Genomic DNA, 21,928 nt, shown 5'->3' on the forward strand with positions numbered 1-21,928 from the left:
ATCGATTCATCTTTGTACCCGTAGCCATCGAAACAATGGGAGTGTGGGGTAAGGAGGGTCTGTCCCTTATCAAGGAAATCGGATCGAGGATCACGATCCTCACTGGGGAGAAGAGGTCTTCATCTTTCCTCTGAGGAAAGATGAAGATGAAGATGAAAGATGTTCCTGTATGAGGAACATCTTTCCTCATACAGAGGATGAGTATGGCAGTGCAGCGTGGAAATGTTGCTGCAATTTTGGGATCTCTTCCAGCCGGACGAGAGCTGGATGAGATTTTTTTACTGTAGGACTACGAAATAGGTTAAGTTTTTTATATATTTCGGATAGGGCAATTTTGTGAAGCGCTGGGCGTTTAGACTTTTCTCAAAAGGAATAATTGTACACATACATACATCTCTGCGAATATAATCTATACTAAAATGAATAAAAAGTTGTTTGTTACATATACCCGCATGTACCACATTTGCGAATTAAGAACTGGTCGAAAATAAAAAATCTAGTTCATTTACTAATATGTAACGACCAAGCAGGTTAAAATAGTTGTGATGAAGATAATTCCGTTGCTGGCGTTGTGAATATTCATAATCAAATCCCTCTGGCCATCCACAAAAAATGGATATTTTTATGTTATCCACTTTTATTTAGTGACGTCTCTGGACCAAGAGAATATACACCACATCGTAATCCAATTTTTTTTTTACTTAATCACGTCAACAAAATTTTATGACAAGAAAATTGCGCTGCGGTCAGCCATATTGTAATTTACGTCTACCATTCACAGCAATTAACCTTCGAGTGGGAGTACCCCAAATGTCTTATATTGAGTCACTAATATTGTATCTTCAAAGGACGTCATTTTTGCGATGATACAAACAACAGGTTCATGTGCGTAATCATAATATTTATTTCGTGTACATTACACTTAAAAATTTGGAGCAATTTATTCCCTTTCTTTTTACAAACAATGGAGGAAAATCACTTTCCCAAATGCAATGAATGGACATGTTTATAATTTGTTCAATTATGCAAATCCTTGACTTATTAAAAAAAAGGAAACGGAAATGAGCGTTGCATTTTAAAGTGTTGACTTCCTGACATGCAGTCTTGTCATTTTTATACATGATGGAAAATATACAAAGGTAAGTAAATTGACGACATGACAATTAACATTCTTTTAGTCTTTGGTTGCATAATATGTATATGAGTTTGCCAAATTTTGAATTTTGAGTCGTCTCTTATGCGTGGTTAAAGTCAAGTTTACCAAACTATTTACCTAATGCCGTGTTCAATTAATGAAGCGTCTTTTCTTTTAATAATTGTTATAATTTTCTACCCATTGTTTCATGAATATTTATTGTGCTTCTGCTTTTCTGCCGTCAGAGTAATATCATAGACGTGTATACATATATATACTATCGTTACAATATATGAGCACTACTCCGCAGATAAGTACCAAGCATTTCAAATATTTTGCACCAACGACCTAACTCGACCTATATGACCTCACTGTTCCACTGCTGATCTTGTCCATTTTCGACCTCGATTACATACTACAGTACGTAACTACGTTCCAAATTTCAAGTCAATAGGTCTACGGTCACCATCATTAGGCAGATGGACGGATGGACATGAGGATATTTTTTGTGCTAAAAGCTCTTATCTATTATTGTTACAACTGCCTTATACTTATTATTATAATTAAAGGGTTATTATTTACTAATTGTAACCTTTTAATTTATACATAATGGGTAATAATAAGTTCAAATTTAAACTTCAACATTTCAGAAACCTGCTTGTACGTATGACAAAAAAAATGAATTTTAAGCCAAACAATTTATAAAATAAATACAAAAAATACAGCCTTGCCTAAGATACTTTATCATCCTCTTGTACTTTGTATTCTATTATTTTCCGTCTTCTATTACAGCCATGAACCGACCACCATTGAACCAACGCCAAAACAAAGAGCCAACTTAACGTTCCAAGTATGAGTATGTATGACTTTACGACAACTCTGCACGGTGACATTTTCTGACTTCTGGACCTTCACATGCACATTAAGTTATTACTTAAATACATCTCTTGTGTTTCACATATCATTCTTATGCAGTGAGATAAGAACACAACAAGTTAACTAAACCCAGACGGTGGATAATTAAACCTCATGTTTTTTTCTGTTCTTTATTTTATGCTAAATAAACCATGATCACAGTGAGTGTTAAATTATACATGCATACCTAACCCGTCGTTCACACATATTTTTATGCATTTATTGTATGCAATCTACGATAAAATATTTGCATTATGAGCACTTTGCTGTAATAGGGCACCCGACAACTTATTTTCTCCATCAACGCTATAATATATTATATTAACATTGTCGTGTCAAATGGCACAGCCCAGTAATTAACTCTGTAGGTGTAAACCGTAAGCGAACATCGGATTTCATCTGACGGCCATGCAGGAAACTCATTTCCGATCGGCATGAATTTTATAATGTGGCTGGCGATATGGGGATGAGGACGGAGATGAATCTTGGCTTGTTTCGTTTTCACCTTGTCAAACAGTCAGACGAGGCGAAATAGATGAGCTTCGCACATACGCCTTGCCTTCATACGACTCCTCTCTCCATCAACTATTTACGAACGCTAGGTTCGTCGTCGCGTTCATTCGCTGGTTCTCCTGGGCGTATCATTAATGACTTTGCGGTTACAACACTGCGTAATGATTATGCTCATATATTCAGAAATATGTTGTGTGATGTGCATTATGGAAGCTTGCTTCTCAATCATGCCCTGCAACACCTTATCTTTCCACCATTTCGTAATAAAGCAAACTCCACGCCGTGCGAGATAAGGTCAAATAAACAAAGCTGGGGTTTGGCTTTGACTATAGTTTCCCGTTTCTTCTGGTGCGTTAAGTTAATGTAAGGGCTTCACACGTATTGTCACATTCTGCGTTTGAATAAATATCGCAATCAAGTGCTGCAAGGACAATTTTTATTCCATGTGGTATTAACCGCATACGAAGAAAGTCGAGATATTCTCTGCGAGTAAGTCATCATGTATCCAAAAGTGGATGGGGTGGATTTGAACGGTGGAGGACAAAAGAAGATCTGCATGAAAAAAGGATGCGATGACACAGTTTAATTTTGCTAATCCAGCCGGAAAGTTGGAATTCTCACGCAATCCGGATCTTGGTGATCAAATAAAGAAGTTTACGTTTCCTAGTTGTTGATTGGTCTGCAAAATACTTGTTGATACGAAGTGTATTGTTATGCCATGTGCATGTTTTTCATACGAATGTGAATGTGAACGGCCTTAATGAGATTGCTAGTGATTTTGAGAAGATCTAAAACTCCAAGAGTAAAGGTTGAAAATCACGAAACTGTAATGGAATTAAATCAAAAAGTGAACTAAAATCGAGGAACAATTGTTCTTGTCATTCCTACCTGACATGCAAAAAGGTGAAAGGCCATTAAAATAAAGGTCTGAACTAATATTGCTTGATGGAAATTAAAACCTCATGTTGGAATTGTTACGAAGCCTGGTTAAGGCTGGTCAATACTAGTCAGGTAAGTAAAATCCACATTTAGAATTTAAAAGGTTGAAATGTTAAGGTATCTGTAAGACTTAATTAATTTGGTTGCATATGCATAATTATCATAATTCCATTTACAAATAAATGTTGAGTCCCAGAAAAAATTTTGATTTAAGGAACTACTAAAATGTGGCCATTATTCAGAAAAACATGTTTACTGAATTCGAGTAAGTGACTCTCGTATACATAAATGTAAATGTAATGTAAAGTCAACAAACTGTGTGGGAGACTGCAGAAATCCAACACCACTTTTCTTCTGACACATTATCCACTTGTTTTCTCAAGTGACTCTTCGGAGAATGATATTACAAGAATGCAAATTGCATACACACATATGTGTGCATATTGTTGACTGGGGAGTCGAAATGGACGCGAGCAGTGTGGTGTGGCATACCGTCTAGCGTCTGGCCAAGTGCAATGTCAAATCGTTAAAAAATAAGTGATTGAGTTTTTACGTGGGTGTTGTGACATGTATTAAAATTCTTGCTCCTCCGCACTTACTAACTAAGCAAAAGCTATATAATACGTAAATACTACAAGAAAATAACTAAAATGCAAACGAGTTTAAGTATAAAATAGCGAGGATATTATATGAATACAAAACAGTAATTTGCTAGGTGTCAGTTCGTACTCTGGCTAATTACGTCAAAACAAATAACAACACATATTTGTTGCATTATAGAAAAATTAGAATCCAGCAGACTTTTATACTTTATATCAGTAGTATACAAATACTTCATTGTCAATAATTCGTGCATGCATTCTACCTACAAAGATCTACGTTACATGCGATATTTGTGAAGATGAGACACGTGAGATAATCGCGTCGCAATCGTAGATAGACAATATATATAAAGTGTATGATTACTATGTAAATGTGAAAATTGAACACATCCACTAATTAACTAGAATCGTGGTTTGTGGATGCAAAATCAGACATCCATGCAAAATATTACCACTACTAAATATACGATGTGGGTTGAGACTACTTTTCAGTATATGTACTGTTCTCAAAGCATGAATGAAAAAACTGTGTGAAAAACCAACTAACCAACTTGGAATCACAAACGTAAACAAATTTCATGCCACACCCACGCGAGTTTTGTTTGCATACTCGTAATAATCGAATCAGCTCGCCCATCGTCCATAACTCGATATGTCAGATCAGTCGATGTACGTATATTGTATACACCACCCTTCCACAAGGCTTCCTTATGTTAATATGTTATCTGATTCTTGTCTTCTCCATCCACCCAGAGAAATAATACTTGTGCATGATGATAACCACGATAGCAATAAAACTAAAGCCGTCTTAAAAATTCACAACGTCTGTTATATAAAATTTATAAAAAACTAATGACATCCAGACCTATAGACAACCCGTATATGGCTAATTTGTCATGATCTCGTTATGTCGTAGTGACTGTGACTATCCACCTCGGAAGCAAAAACTATGCAAACAAACTATACTGATGAGGATGTATTATGGGCAGAATAGTTGGAACATTTTCCAAAAAATGTTCATGTTTACACGCAGTCTGCTTACATTAAAAACCGAAGCCTGATACATAATTCATCGATCCCCTCCTAATTCCGCACAGTGCGGGTGTTGTTCATTCGTTCGTAGTATTATTAAGACACACAGGGACGGTAGCAAAGAGGGGAAGCCAGTCGCATGACTTGGACATTATTATTATTTCCGGAAAAGTCCTTAGCAGAAGTTGAAAATATATTTGGTTCAATTTCCATCCTCTTTACTAGCATAAGTATTATACAATAACAAAGGCGCAAAGGGTCGTGTCGTTCATATGTATATGTCATATGTATATTGGACCAAGTAAAAATGGACTAAATTAAGTCCCCAACTGTAGTCGCATGTCATATATTATTGCTTCGAAGAACTAATTCATAGTATGAATTTCATACCGGAGTTTCATGCACTTTATGGATGTTTGTGAAGCAGCGGAAGAGAAGCAGATGAATGAACTTGGTTTTACCCGACCGACCGGCAATTTTGGTTGCTCACTCAACACTCACCAGCAGCAGCAGGGGAAACTAAACTCACGAAATTATCAATTACGCTTCTTCTTCGAAATTTATATACCGACAAATAAAAACGAGGATTCGTTTAACAGTGTTTAGTTAACTACTAATAACTATTGTGCTTAAGGACAAATTGTTGTCCAAGTCTGGAAATTGTGCTGCTGGTTGTGGAAGGCGATTAGCGGAAACGAGTCAATTATTGTTACTGCCACTTGAGCAAAACTTGTTTTTCGCAGATGTTCACGATGATATCACTACAAAAATGTAGTCATCTTTTTTATACCGCATCTCACTCTCAATTTTTGCAATTGTGAATTGAGGGATGTGATAACAATTGACAAGACACGAGAGTGCTAAGTTCCAGTCATTCATAATTTAAAAATTACTTATTTATAACTTTATAACTACAACGAAAAGCGGGGAAGGACAAGAAAAGACAAAAGGATTAGTTCTTAGTTAAAACATCAACGGCACAAATTGGCCAAACTAACAAATTGGTTTTATTTTCACGAATGTTAGACAAATGTGAGTGCCGTGTTATCGAATGAATGTGAAGCGTCGTACAATTAGCTGAAGCTTGATCTTGAATGAAGTATTATTGCACATATTTAGAGCGTTGATGATGGAGTAAAATCTGGGTAAATCATTTTCCGTTGATTATATACGAAATTTTAATTTGCTATTTATGTAAATACATCGTTCTTGTTAACTAATCTTAAGCCATATAGGTTACTAATTTCATTTATACCAGTAAAATCTGTAAAAAGTTGCACACTTTACCTTTTATGGTTGCATACATACATATGTGTACGGTGTGGTAGTGGTTAATTTGCGTAGGTGGTAAATAAGTACATTCTCAGGAGGATGAGGTTTATAAATACAGTTCTGCATACGTCTATGAACAAAGGTAGTAATATCAATTGCTGGGTTATAATTAACTAGATGATAATCTGACCAGGCCCATTGTTGATAATTGTTGGATGCAAAAAACGGCACACACTAATGCCTCTTGTTCAGTTTACAGCTGTTTTTTGTAAATATTTTCAAATTAAACCAATTACTCCATTGTCTATGTAGCATGTGAGAAACAATAACAACATTTGTTGCTATTACATGATATGGCATCATTTGATACAAATTTCCACAAAAGTTTAACAGCATCTTAATTTTATTAATATCAGTTATGTAATCAATGATTAAAAAATTATAATACACATCTTGCTAAAAACTGAGGAGAAAATTGCGGCTACTGCATTTGCAGCTTGCTTCCCTTAACTTACGAATCGATATAACTTTAGGTCATCCACTATTAGGTCATGCACACTCAGCAGATGTGCCATATTTGTTTATATGATTATTTGTAATATGCTGCACACATGCCCAATGAAATTAATAGCGTCATTCATGCTTTCTCCTAACATGCACAGAGATGATTGGATCAGTGATAATTTGCACGGTCGATTTTTTCCTAAGAATAGCCATAACTTTTATTATTGAATCTGAAAACAAATATGATCCAATTTCTTTGTCCTTTGTACACTGTACTAATTAGCATTATTTTATTGAACTCCTTGTCTCGTTCAATACCAATCAGTAAAAGATGACTGTTCGCCTACTCCATATTCACTGGTGAATATCATTGTGTCATCAAAAGTTAGATTTATGTATACTTACTGAAGTACGAACCAAAGTTGATGGCTCATTGTTTATTGTTAGCCAAACTTGTGGCAGCAAGCTCACTATTTGTCTTGAATTAATAATCTGTAGGTATAACCATACTATTCAGTAGTGTATTATCGGGTAAAGATTCCACCTACTCGCTCACTATGATAACTTCAAGGGTTATACAAATATGCACAATAATTTGCACCACTGTACTCGACCTCTCGCGAAGATAAGTGTTTACCCCGACCAAGCTGATTAGTTGTCAAATCTTGTAATCTGTGGTTATTGTCTAGCTTTTGGTATTGATCTTGTCAATTTCACTGTGCATAAATAGACATTATGTCATTCATTATACTCGCACCACCCTTCAATGACGTGTGTGTTTAGTTAAGGACAAAACTTACTACTTGTGTATATTACTTGCGTAGTAAGATGAAGTGACTGTATTTATTTTATTATATTTTAGTTGTGTTCATATTTCTTAAAACTTGATGACCATTTAAGTATACCAGAGTGAGGCATGCATACTTTCTTAAAATTTGTACAGTGGACAATCCAATGGATTGTCCATGAAGTGACAATCGTGTTTTTTCCATTTATATTTTTATTTTTAATATGTCTCATACTAAGTCTTTGGTCCAAAGTTGCACTACATTGTCAGGTTCCTACAGGATAGGAAAAACCAGAGCTGCATGTACATCACTTTTAATTAGCTCCAGTGGTTACGTATCGCTGGTAGCATGCCTTGTGAAATTGGAGTTCAGTAATAAGAACGGAATACAGTCGTCTAACAAATGATGATGATGTATATTCAGTGCATCTTTTCACATTTTTTAGGTCTTTTAGAAGCCTGCACATAAAAAGATGGATCACACGGATGACAAGATGTCATTCTTCTAGAAATCGTGATGATGTTTAAAAAGTAATAAGCACGAAATGAATAATACGGCACAAACATTAATTGTCATATTTGGACAGGAATTAACCAAGCCTATATCAGAGAGGAGCGCATGAGATGAAATTCACAGTCAAATGCTGTTAAGCTAGTACAATGCCAACTCTGGTACGGAAGAGGATTAGCGTTTGTATTTATAACTTCTTATTAGTCATTAAGCCGTTTGTACAAATATTAAAACTGTTCGTTGGCCACCTAAGTCTAATAACAGCCTTCAAAATTATCCTTTCAGTTTCAATCTGGTCTGTGAGGTGTGATAATCGATAATCACATGTTATAAGCACGAAGAGCTTGTAAACAGTTTGTACATATTATTATCACAGTGAATAAGATAGTTGAATCCATGCAATGACCAATCGTGATTTCAGTGGCATCGTAAAAAACATGGAAACGCAAGAACGCTGTGGTAATAAGTTAATCAGATTTTTCTGACCGGGTAGGTAATTATAGGGTGGGTATTCGTTTAATTAATAGTCCTGGATGGATGCCTGGTCGAGTATCTACTTAAAAGCAATCCAACAACTTTTTAACGCGAGTGACCAACGACTGTAAAAAGGACTACAATTGGTCGATTTAGTTTCATGTTTATTCTTAAAATACTTTATGATAAATGTTTCACAAAGTGTAAGTTGGATCTAATTTGTTACCGCACCTAAATCTGCAAACTGACTTCTTATTTACATACCTGAAACCAGTGAAAGTTCGAAATTATGAAGTCATGTTGATGTTGATCCAGTTTCAAGTGCAAACGGCTTAATTCTATTGGTTGTCATTCTATGTTGCATTTGAACCAATAAACCGATTATATACATAGCGATGACCAAACGTAGCGTATTGTGCGATTATCATACAGATTGTGTGGTTTATCTGGTTCCTAGATGATAAGATTCACCTAGTTAGTGAAGAGTATTGGGTCGTTGATTGATATAATATTTATAATGTGTCGACATTCAGTTTGTCGTGAATTTCTGCTTCCTCCAAAGAAATCTATTTACATTTTTAACTGGGTTGGACAACACCATATTGCTGTGCTACTTATTTATAGTCATCCACTATAGTGAAGAATTAATAATTTGTCGGTGAAAATTTACTTGAAAGCTTAACTTGTGATACAATTTTTGTTACAAACTATCTTTATTAGAGAGACGACTATGTGAATAAATTGATACTTAAACACCATCTTTGTGCCGTATTTAAAATGTGATTTTTTTTCTGTGTAAAAGATGCCGGATGTCTCCAGATAGTTCAAAAACACTTTGTGCATTGGAAAGACGTTGGAGATAAAACTCTTCATCATGGAGTTTGACCAGAGTTTGGAAGAATGGGCGAAACAAAAACCGCTCAGTATTTTGCAACTTGATTCTGCAGACAGAGCCGTCCTGAGAATTGCAGGTAAGACCAAAGATTTTTTTTGTAATTAGATGTTTAATAATTCTGTACGGTCGTATAGAATTTTCACAGTATGTAAAATTATCACTACAGCAGCCGTACAGCCACACCAAGTAATAACATGTATAATTAACCTCACGGTTAATCTACCTAATTCGTCACACGTTTGCATGAAGTCTGAAAATTAAATTTTCAGCTCAAGCGAGTGAAAATCTTAAATGGACTGCTAAGAAATGTAATTTTATTTCGTTTAAGTGCATTTTTATGACAAAATGGTAGGTGGACCATACCAATTGCTTTGTAGTGTTAAGAAGTCAGTCTCAATCACTGCATGCAGGGCGCCATCAATCATGAAAACCACGGAAAAATGTATTAAAATTATTGGTACTGCCATTGTCCATGCCGCAGGTAAAAGTAGGCAGGTGAGCGGCTGTCGCTGCTTACTAAATACATACTCAGTCGTCATGAATGAATGATTTCGTTAATGCGTTTGGAATTTGGGGAGATATGATTAAACACGGAGGTCAGTTGATCACCTCCAACCTCTGCTGGATTTAGACTGTCTCCCTTCCTCACTCTCGTTGAAAAATGACGCTTCTATTGATAGCAAACAGATTGTGATTGATGCTCGCTTGTAAATCATTTTTGCGATGTCAGGATCTTTTGACACATTTAATGACAGACATTAGATATTATTTAACACGACTCAACCTGGTTAATAATAAATACGAATATATGTTCACAACGGACGCATTTATGTATTTACAAGCTATTTGCATATCAATATTTATGTAGTTTGCTTAACCCTGTGGTGCAGAGATATGCATGTACATAAGTATGTATGTAGGTATGTAGGTAGGTGGGCAGGATAGTGAAATTATACCATTATTGTCGGGGCGAAACCATCAACTACCAGGCAGACAATGATAATGTCATATTCCTAGTAATATCTAGCCAAGGAATGAACATGACAACAAAACAATGAACAAGTGGTTTTGTAAAACAAATTCGAATTGGACGTGGCATTTAGTAGGTTGGGGGTTGTGGCAGTGTGAGGGCTGCTGATATATTCGTCAGGCTTGTCCTGAGAGGAAATTGCGTTTAATTGAAGTTGGTCGAGTGCACTGATGGATTCCATTAAACAAATTCAAGGCAAATGCAATTGGGACACTTTGTTTTCAAATTCAATGTCCATAATCGAAAATAAGTGCAACTTTTGTGTACCAATAAGTGCTTATTGTACATACGGCAAATGTGACATTGTTACATACAGTTAGTTTGCTGATTAACCAAAATCTAAAATTACTGCATGAGGCCAAGGTGTTTAAAAAGTGTTCTCGTTGTGGCATTAAAATTTACTCGAGTTTAGATGTAACACAGTGATTAAAAATTACACGCAATTTGTAATTGAATTGAAATGGGATTAGCTTGGGTTTAATAGTAATAATACGTTTAGGTTAAGTTATAAGGACATTATTATAACAACAACACAATAATTGTGCCAGACACAAAATATAAATAATTTTCTCCAAGTGTCTGTGTGATCAAGTTTATTCCTAGTTCGCTAGGAATAAGTGTTACGATTATTGTCATGCATTGACCACCGATTTTAGCGGACCCAGTGCTACTAAAATAATTGCACTCCCAGTATGAGTCGATGATTTGAAGGTGTATCAGTGGACGGCTAGCCGTAATTTATTGGTAGTTTGTATAGCACAACAGTAGTTCAAAGAGTGCATGGAATTTAATATTACGTTTATCGTTGATATCGTGTAAACATTTTTGAAGTGGCTGACTCAAGATTGTGACTTGTCAGCCCTTCCTTCTCCTAACTGTTTTCCTTTTGAGCCAACCCTTTTCACTTAACCAACTAGAAATCCAATAAGCATACCGTGATTAAATCGCCACCAACGTGTTTTACGATAATCACGGAAACAAGACAGGAGAACAGAGGTTTACTTTGGTTTTGGCCTTCCTAGATATCATTACACATGTACATGTATGCAGTGTATGTACATGTGCATATAAAATTAGTATTTAAGAAACACTTCAATATCTCGCACAGCATTATTGCCTACAGAAGCTCTCAAATGTTAGTAATGATCCATTGTGCTGCTGAAAACTGAAGCATTTTATGGTAAAATAGAAAGTGATCAAGTAAATCAAACCTGAATCTATTCTACATATTTAGTTTAGTTAACCGGAGCGTGAGACTTTACACGTGTGTTTCCAGTTACTGGTTGAATCCATTATTACTGCAAAGTGAAATTGTTGTATTGTTGGGTCACAACTGATTTCATTCCATCGAATAGAAGATTACATGTTTATTTATAAAGTTAGTTCTTGTGTGATTACTCTAAACGCAGCGGGTGGAGTAGGCAATAGTTAGTCTACAATTGTTTGCGACTTTTTTTGCAGCACCAACACCTACATCAGATTCATGTGGCAGATTAAGTTCCATGATTCTATATTAACATCGGTAAAACCGGCTGCATAATAAGTAGGAAGGATTTAGGAGGCTTGGTGCATTAAGTTTTTTTGCAGATGAATAGTGTTTTGTGCCAACAGCTGAACCAATTGCGTGCAAAAGCATGTATGCGTGAAATGCAATTTCTGAAGAGACTGTGCTCTTGTAATGCAGACATGCATCCATATATATCAAGTTGATAGACTTTAGAGTTCAAGTTGAAAAATAGGCAACGTGATATTGCAGTCAGTCAGCGTAATGTTACTGGTGCAAAAACAATGTTGTTGGTTATAATAAATCCACGCGTCTGTAGATTGGCGACCGGCCCATATTAACCGTTTCCCTGAGCCGGCATGTAAAGCAGCTTCTTCAATGTTGAGCGGAATTGTTGAGTGAATGAAAAATACACCCACATTTTGCAAAACAGAGCCTATCAAGTAATCCAAGAAAACAAAATGTATCTATTCACACACATTTTGTTGTTATTACCTTATTGTTACTTGTTAGTTAGTATAAAGAACTGCTTGTTGAAGCTCTGTTAAAGTCTGCTTGTGTTTCAGTTTTTCTTCTTATGAGGTCATCGGAAACAGATTTTATTACAAATTTGAGTATTCCTACATACGTAGGTAGTTGTTCAGTTGGTTGCCGGAAAAGGAAATTTGGAGACAATGAAAAAGTTTTGTGCTGTGAAATTCTATTACTGAGTTAGTCATCGTATTTTAATTGCAACATGGTTAAAATTCCGGTAGAGTTGTCAAAGTTTCTATAATATTTCAAGAGGATATTGTGGTTATGCTCACATGTGCTAAGAATTTATTCGTCTGTGTGGCACTTCACAATTCTGTGGTGCAGAGGTATTGAATGATCTCACTATCTACGGTGCACATATGGGTTGACATCTTACTTTGTTAAATGGTGATAAGGGGTGGAAACATCTAGTTTTCATGCGGTTTGGATTTTGACATTCGTTATTGATTGTTTTATTATTTATTCCACCTTGTTCATTGACTAAAGATCTACATATACCGCTTTGGATTCCGGCTGGATAATACTTGCTAGACTAATAACAAGAACAATTGTAACGCTGGTCTGATATGGTGGAATATAATATTCAGAGAGACTTGAAGCGTGGGTTTTTAATCCTCCTCCTGCATCAGAGTTGAATAAGTAATAGTGGTTGCGACCTAGAAGGTCGGACGTGGTGTGTATTACGTGAAGTAGTTTGAATTGTGAATGTGGATGGATTTTGGATATTATCATCTTGGTTCATACGAACGGCATGTGTGGAGCCAGAAGAAGAGCCTTCTTCCGAAAAAGGCATTCACGAACGAGTACTACTAGTGGCGAAAAATGTGTTGGCGGAGTTACTTTACTAGTCTACCTGCCCTAAATGTCTTGCGCTCATCTTATGCTGATTAACTTTAATGGTATTTGGATGGCAAGTCAAAACCACTTGATTATGAAGAATCTGCATCAGTCGTCGTCATCCCATAGTCCAGTTTGTTTGTGCCTCGCCTTCCCCTCTTGATTTTTGATCGTTTCCTTGAGCCTTTTAAGTGATTCGGATCAGAATGTGTGTTTAAATAACACTGCAAAGTCTTCTTACTCCCTCTGCTCTCAGATATAATTCTGTCTTTTTTCTAAAAAAAAATAGTCGTTATTGGAAAATCTGTAACAAAAGATATTAGTCACAAATCTAATCCCATTTCTAATCCCATAATCTCAATTACAATTTGTGTGTGTGTGTAGTAATAGTTACGTTTTAAGGAACAATCTTCCTTTCTGTGGTCAACTGGTGAGATATAATTATTATCCAACGAGATTTTTGGTAAACAGTGTACAATTGTGGTTTTCATAATTGGATTCCTCAGACTCGAGTCCAAACCTTGTAACAACAATCAAAAGATTTGAAAATTACAGGACGACATTGTCTCTCTGCATATCTGCTGCTGGTGCCACTTGACTTTACTTCATTTTCTAGCGTATGTGTGTATGTGTATTATACACAGTGTATACAACCCTCGTGATTCACAGGCGTGACAGATCATACATTACACGATCCACAGATTTATTACTTGGTCTTTTGTGAAAGCATTCATAAACACCACACATATTAACAGTAACCAGTTGTGAAGTGCTCCACGTTGTTCCACGCTCTGTGTTCATTTTCCTCCCCAACTCTAACGAAACAATTAATTTTCAATAACTACAACCATTGCCCGATTACCTCCTAGAGAAGAAATATCCAGCGTTGAACACGAATACAGAATATTTTGTCAACGGCGTTCCCACTATTGCCACCGGTCTGGTGTGCCTTTGTGGATTACAGTTATCCCAGTTGTCGACTAAAATACTAATAATACTCACCGACCTGGAACCTGCTACATACATTAGTTTGATGAAGCGGAGGTACTGCTGCTAAAGGTGCCTCGCTTGATCTGTTGGCCAGACCAAAATGTCAGGTCAGACATACTACACTTCCACCTCAAGCACCTCCCACCGGGAACAAAGGATGGGATTCGAAACCAGGGAGGATACTTACGGAGGTAGCTTTGACAGTGAGAAGCAAGGCTACGAGGAGAATTTGTCTAAATTCAAAGGTTGGTCTTGGGATTCATGGACATTTTTTATCAACATTGTTGACGGTAGGCAGGCAGACAAACGCAGGTCTCATTTTTCTAGTGTTTTGCGTGACCTTCCACCTCCTTCGAGTGCAATTTACGTAAACTTTGATCTGTATTTTTCAAACTAACAATGGCTGCCATTTGTGGAGTAAAACAGAGAACGCATGTTGTGTCGCATTCATTTAACATCTGCTATTCGTTCAGTTTCAGTTGAATTTTGTAATAATAAGGGTGAAAATATGTTGAAATGGCATATAAACATCTTTTGTTAATTATTGTGGATACAAAAACGTCAACAATGACGTGACGTGATGCATACGAATACAATCAACGTTTCAGCATTTACCTTAACGGTTTGTTTCGAGGGCATTTAATTCTCATTGAGGTTTCATATCTATCTAGTGCAATACCTGAGCTGATGGATGAGTAATTATTGCAGTCAGTTATACTTTTATTTTGATGCGCAACACTCATTAAGCAAGCAACAGTTTCAAATCTTTGGCCATGTTTATACTTTCTACCACAATGAAGCTCATTAATTATCGTGGGATTGGATGAGAACTTTTTTGTGTTTTTATCATATTTGTAATATTTTGCTATACTTAAGCCAGTATGTTATTGTTTGCCGGTCATCTCATTTTATTATGATAATGTTTTCAATGGGGGAAATTATTATTAACAAAATAAAGTTAAGAATAATAAAACAAGAAAGATAACTAACATCGAGTCATGGTAAATGATTATTTCAGAATTTGCGTACATTTCACTTCACTCAAGTGTTCATGAATTTTTCACGTGAATTAGTAATCATTCATGTCAGATGGAGGCTTATCCTAGTCCAGTCTCGAACTCGATACACAATTTAATGTTGTAGCTAATAATTGAGCTATTTTAACTCTCTTGAGATTAACGTCAGCATAAAAGGTCAATAATTTGGAGTACTATAGATAAAAATCCTAAAATTGAAATTGGCAAAAATTTTATCTTCATTTTTTCACGATGGGTTCCAATCCATACTTTTATATTTGTAATGCAATTGACTGATTAGAGAAATATAAGTACTAACGGAAAATAATTTGGCCGAATGTAAGCTGAAATTGAGAAATAAAATTGCTTGAAAGATAGCAGTTCGCCCGTATTCTGTAATTGCGATTACGTGACAAAAGTCATCACATCACGGCTGATATTATCATTATTTCTGATGTCAATTTATTAATTAAATTCATGACTTTTGCGTTACTCGGATAATAAATGTCACATCCTCTTATAAAAATCATTTTTATCAACCAGTAAAGAGCAATTTACGCTGCTGCATTACACATAATACTTATTCATCAACAATCAAGTTTGAAGTTAATAAAAAGTTGATCATATCACTAGAATTAAATACTTGGTTAGAGATATGTGTAATTGATAAATTAGCCATGCATTCTATCGTACATGTTGTATCGTACTTATTTTAGTGTGGCTGTACGACTGTGGTTAAAATATTTTTTACAAGTTGTTTGTGTTTTTGGTGGTTTGTTGGGATTACTTTTTCCAACAATTATTGAGTTGCAACAATAATGGCATGTGCTTTTTTTATGAATTTTACAGATGAGCGTGATGCTATCCAGAAGAAGACGTTTACTAAATGGGTCAACAAACACTTGTCAAAGGTAAATTATCAAATGTACTTTATTGAACCTTGAATTATTTGACTATTTCGGAAAGAGTGTTCATATTTAGGTTCTAGTGGTTCTAGTGGTGCTCATGAATGTATGTATGCGGCTCTGATTAAATCAATTTCATTGTTAATTTATTAGTTAGCATATGTATGTACAGGTTGCATTTATATTATTTGAGTCCATTATGATTTAGTCAATGGAATTTACGAAATCTGAGTCAACATCCATTCCATTCATTCATACAAGCTAAATAACAACCGTGTTAATCAGTCAATGATAGAATTGGACACCTGGTTGGGTGATTGGTTACGACACAAAATAGCCGTAATGGGTTTGAATTTGGAGTTGGTTAGTAATTATAGAGAGAAGGGAGACTCCTCATATCGCTAATAATCTGAATCGATTTTTACTCTGTGAATCCCAGAAATATGATTAGGAATTCCTTGGGTTGTGAACAGCGGTTAGGTCAGAAAGAAATTATTTGATCGATGCATATCTGTCAAGACTCAGTGATTCAAGAGCTGTCATATGTTGGCAGTCTCTCCCTCTCCCTATCAAATCATATAGCTAAAAGGTACCTCTCTTGTAATAATACTTTGTAATAATGCACCAGGGACTACATGAGATCAGATTTGGTGATTCAATTAGTAGTGCAGTAGTAAGTATGCATATATGCGGACGCTATGCAATATTTGCTGTTAGGCACTGTCCGCTCGTCCATATGTGTGAGGGTCTCTCTCTCTCTCTCTCTGTAACAGTTCCTCGAGTACGAAACCACTTTCACTAATCTTCTTCCAAATTTGGTCAATTGAGGTCACGTGGAACTGTCCTCAGCTTGTTTTTATACGTACTTGTTGTCTTCAGCTCATTTCAAAATTGCAGATATTCTTATGACACATTTTTTTTGAACTCTATTGGATGGAAGAATGAGCGACGCGCCTGATTTAGTGCGTTGTGAGCCAATGTTATCTTCTGATCACTTTTTGTGAACGAGTTACATCCAAATTGAGACGAAAGAATTCTGAAATTGGGACTTGACTCATAATTATTGCTAAATTTAAATTATTGAAAAAGTCATAAATTCGGTCAACAAACTGCCCTCGTCGTCGTGATATGGCACTGCAACTACTGGTGACTGTCATATGAAAATATTTCAACCAGCGTAAACACAGCTTTTCCAACCCTTTTATGAAGCTCAAGACAAGAATGGGAATCATTACTGTGTGAAATGCCCAATTATTGACCTCCTTGTATGGAATGTATCAATTGTCATGTATTAGGATGGCTGCATATCGACTTGAAGATAAAGAATAGCATATTGTTCCGTTAAAAAATGTAATTAGGTAGGTATAGACTTGTTCTGAGCCACTTGTTGGTGTTAAGTAATGACGATGAGCTCAACAGTTTTGACAACATTCTGCCATTTGTTAAACATGTGTATCGCCACGAAGCTGAAGGAAAGCATGTCTCATCTGCCGGTTTCTATTTCATGAATATATATTTCTACATTTTTTGCATTTTTGCATTTATCTATTTATATTATATGCATTTAGGAATGCTTTCACGCAGAATGTGATCCATCACATCTAATAAATAATACAGTATAACCAGCAAGTAAAGAGAATGCGTGTATGCATATGCAAAAAGTGCGTATGTATGTCGAATCTTATTCGCACGTGTTTTTTGTAGGCGTACTAAGGGAAAGGGTATCATTGTTTTTAATAGTTGTGTTTTTATTAGTAAATGAGGTTAGGCGACTGACTGCCAATGTGGCACATCCTTGCGTATCCACCTTCAAGTTTTATCACCCGTCCATAAACTCTTGTTCTCGCAGATAGGAAATACTAAAGACTAAAGTCCTTCAACCAATTGGATTATTGTTTTTTTAATATGCCATTATTGGTGTTATGAAATTCTGCTGATCGGCATTCAATATGTCGAATCATTTAGAAAATGAAAATGACTCATGACACCAGATAAACATAAACACTAGCTGGAGTTTTTTTATTTTATTCATTTAAAGGGGAAGCATACTGCAGGAATGTTGAATTATCTGTCGTGTAAAAATAATCAAGTGAGTCGCCGCACATGGTTTGAGATCAAATCGGAAATGCTGGTCATGGAGAGAGAACTCAATTAGCGAGCCAACGCACTGCTGTACGACTAACCTGTAAGCATAAAAATGAGATTAGGGACACGATGATCAAATTGTGTGGGCGTAAAAATCCAAATTTGGGCTGGAGGGTGGGTGACTGATTGAGTAAACCTCCATCAGTCCATTCGACCTGTGCTGGTTTGTCTCACAATCAGTCAGCAAGGCAGATGAGTTCTCCAAGACAGACTTTCGAATCACCAAACTACAAGTATTGAAGGTTCAACGATGCATGTGGCAAAATATATCAAAGTCATAAAATTTGGTTGTTTTCCTTTATGTGCACCATTAACACTCGCAAAATTTGTATTCGCACTATTATTGCTAATTAAATATTCATGGAAGTCGCAGTAAACTGAAGGTTTGATATTTTTGAAAATTTTAATGGCTTCACTCCTGCTTAGAAAAAAAACTCGCAGAATTTGTTGGATTACAGTTGATTTTCCACTTCATCCTACTGATAATTAAAGCATAAAATGTTGCAAACAATATTTTCGAATTTATGCGTCTATCCTGACATTCCTGACATTCCTGATCATGTGAAAATCAGTTAAAAACATATTGCAAACATACGCGAAATTTTTTATGTTGACTGTTTATTCTGCATTGTAAATATTTTCATGCTTACTTGGAAAACTAGGATTGGAGAAAGTCTCAGGTAATAATGCGCAGTGGTTTGTCTAAGAATTTTTTTGTTACTTTCTGTGAGATTTCAGAATCTCTTTCCTGTTTTGTGTACATGATAATTTATTAGTAATTACCTTTACTAGTCATGAATTGATGCTACTAAATTGAAAATATTTATTTTTTTGTCAGACTTACACATGTTTTCACGTGTGTAAGAGATCATGCAATTGTGATACGGTATCTGTAAGTATACATATTCTTACGATTAGTGTTTTCACTGCACCACAAATTCGCACCGTGTGCTTTTTTCTTTTATTTTACTATACGCCAAAGTAAATATGCACAGTGTTAATTAAAAAATAACATGGACGTGACGGTAATTCAATTTGCAGAGTAGATAAAGTAGTTCAATTTTTTGTAATAAAACATAAAATATGGCCAAGAGCACGGCAATATGTGTTACTCAGATTCTCGTAGCTTCCTGTTAATTGCTTCCAACCATTAAAAAATATCCTTTTAAGCCCATATTAAATAGTTGGCTGAATTTGTAATCACTAGGTTATTGATGGCTTAATCTCTCCAAAAAAGGACTAACTAGCTAGTAAGCTGGTCTTATTTGTTATTTTGCAATAAAAAAGATTAAATGTTTATTTATGCAGTTGTATTAAGTACTTGATTGGTTACTTGCCTATCATCTTGTAGAGATTTGTCGAATGGCAGTTGTTTATGTTTTCATTGAAACACCAACCGCATGTCACAGTTTTGCTACATACCACTTATTAGTTACTCAATAGTTCACTCTGAAAAGTTGTCAGAACTTTGGTCCGAAAGTGTCAAGTAGACACTTTTACATACACATTTACATTACATTCATACACATTTCAAAAGTAGTGTTAGAATGGTTTGCTCGGATCTAAATAAAGGAAAATTGTTGTACAAGTTAGTTGCGCTATGTGCAGATTTGCATGGCTATTTTCAACTTAATTTGCGAATGACAGCTGTGATGTGCCAACAAATTCATGTTTTGAATAACTCTTATGACCATGCATATCCCAAATCTTACTAAAGCCACTTTTTATTTGCAGTGCGGGAAGCGCGTGGGCGATCTCTTTGAAGATCTTCGAGATGGCCATAATTTGGTTTCATTGCTGGAGGTATTGGCTTCTGAGCATTTGGTAAGTCTCAATATATTACATCATCCTCATATATGTTGTTGCCGTATGCATGTATTTTAATCGTAAATACACAATCGTGGGTGTCAGTCTTAATTGATGAAGAGGAGACCTAAATTTTTATGTACTTCATTATCTTCCGATGCTTCGGAAAACTGTCATCATGATTGTACTAACAAATGACGTTACTATATTAGTAGACGTCACTACATGATTTATTATTTATGAATAATATGGCCAAATAAATTAGGCAACAATATTTGCCGACAATATGAATTGTTATTGACCACGATTTCTTGATTGATTTCTATTGCAGCCTAGAGAAAGAGGACGAATGCGTTTCCACATGCTGCAGGTAAGTCGCTGACTTAAATTATGCTGCTTTATTTGAACGTATTTTAAACTTTGAACGACTTTGAAAGACGGTTGGTTGCAACAATAAACATACCTTCGACATGATCCATGGTGAAAATATTTTATTCTATTTTCACAGAATGTGCAAACCGTTTTGGATTTTCTCAGATACCGAAAGGTAACAAGGAGACTTGAAATATAATAATTGCACGTTGCTGAGATTTTTAAGCATGTTAATTTATTCATAGATCAAATTGGTCAACATCAGAGCTGAAGACATTGTGGATGGTAAATACTAAATACTTTTCATGTTTTGTAAATAATTTCGTGAACATTTCATATTATATAAATTTTAGTTTCATCGTCCCACGCTAAATTTAAGTTTATTTTAATTTTTGACTTTACTTTTACATAGGCAATCCAAAACTGACTTTGGGGCTGATATGGACAATTATCCTTCATTTCCAGGTAAGAGCTACACTTTCAATATTTAAATTCGCGACAAATGGAAACTTTTTAACGAAACCAATCTCGAAAGGAAGGTTAAATTTCTTTAATTCGGTTTTGGTTGGAGATATTTGAATATTTAGCAACAAGTGGTTGCACCAAGATATGCATACAACGATGACGACATGGAGACATTAGCGAGCATGCTTCACATGTATAATGTTTTTGTTTGTAATCTTGACCTTGCCCTTCCGCTGTGGGTCTCTTTTAGTTAGGTGGCTTCCCCAAATAGGCCGAAGGTGCGTGGATGGCATGCAATTAAGAAGCCCACGAAAGCATACCTTCATTCACTTACTGACTGACTGGTCTGAATAATAATAATAACTCGTGAAGGATTCACTTTTCGTGTGGCTTGATGCAGATCATCGTGCGTGGGTGTTGTTATTTACAATATCATATTGAATATTTTGCATCGGCATCTAAGGGGGCGGGCTGGGCATACACCTAGCTTCAATTTTAGATTTTAGCTTCATCGTCCCACGTTAAATTCAAGTTTATTTTAATTGTTTCACTTTTACTTTCGCATAGGTAGTTCTCAACTGGACCTTAAGCAGGGCAGTAAGCAGTGCCAGTAAATTCAGCGCACATTTGTTATCTCTGTCTCGACATATTTGTCTCTCCATTTGACATTAACGCGTTTATAAATTTATACAAGTTGTCCTCGCTGCATAATCTTACATATGTGGTTTGGAACTCTTTGCCTAAA

The 21,928-nt window shown here is 35.7% G+C and overlaps 1 protein-coding gene across 4 annotated transcripts in view; it reads left to right on the plus strand.

The window, feature by feature from the left end:
• The first annotated feature begins 5,632 nt into the window (after positions 1-5,632).
• The window catches only part of LOC110844801 (microtubule-actin cross-linking factor 1), a 70,293-nt gene continuing 53,997 nt past the window's right edge, over positions 5,633-21,928 (plus strand). The window contains exons 1-10 of one of the 4 annotated variants that reach the window (XM_035856229.1): positions 5,633-6,281; positions 9,487-9,655; positions 16,340-16,401; positions 19,203-19,220; positions 19,379-19,432; positions 20,275-20,364; positions 20,678-20,716; positions 20,855-20,893; positions 20,964-21,003; positions 21,131-21,183. In XM_035856229.1, coding sequence (XP_035712122.1) covers positions 9,559-9,655; positions 16,340-16,401; positions 19,203-19,220; positions 19,379-19,432; positions 20,275-20,364; positions 20,678-20,716; positions 20,855-20,893; positions 20,964-21,003; positions 21,131-21,183 — 492 coding nt within the window. In that variant the 5' untranslated portion in view covers positions 5,633-6,281; positions 9,487-9,558. Of the gene's footprint in view, positions 6,282-9,486; positions 9,656-14,064; positions 14,720-16,339; positions 16,402-19,202; positions 19,221-19,378; positions 19,433-20,274; positions 20,365-20,677; positions 20,717-20,854; positions 20,894-20,963; positions 21,004-21,130; positions 21,184-21,928 lie in introns of those variants that run through there. The other 3 variants (XM_035856204.1, XM_035856251.1, XM_035856241.1) reach the window with 3 other exon arrangements.

This window comes from Folsomia candida, unplaced genomic scaffold (genome assembly GCF_002217175.1).
Source record: "Folsomia candida strain VU population unplaced genomic scaffold, ASM221717v1 Fcan01_Sc001, whole genome shotgun sequence".
Lineage (NCBI taxonomy): Eukaryota > Metazoa > Arthropoda > Collembola > Entomobryomorpha > Isotomidae > Folsomia > Folsomia candida.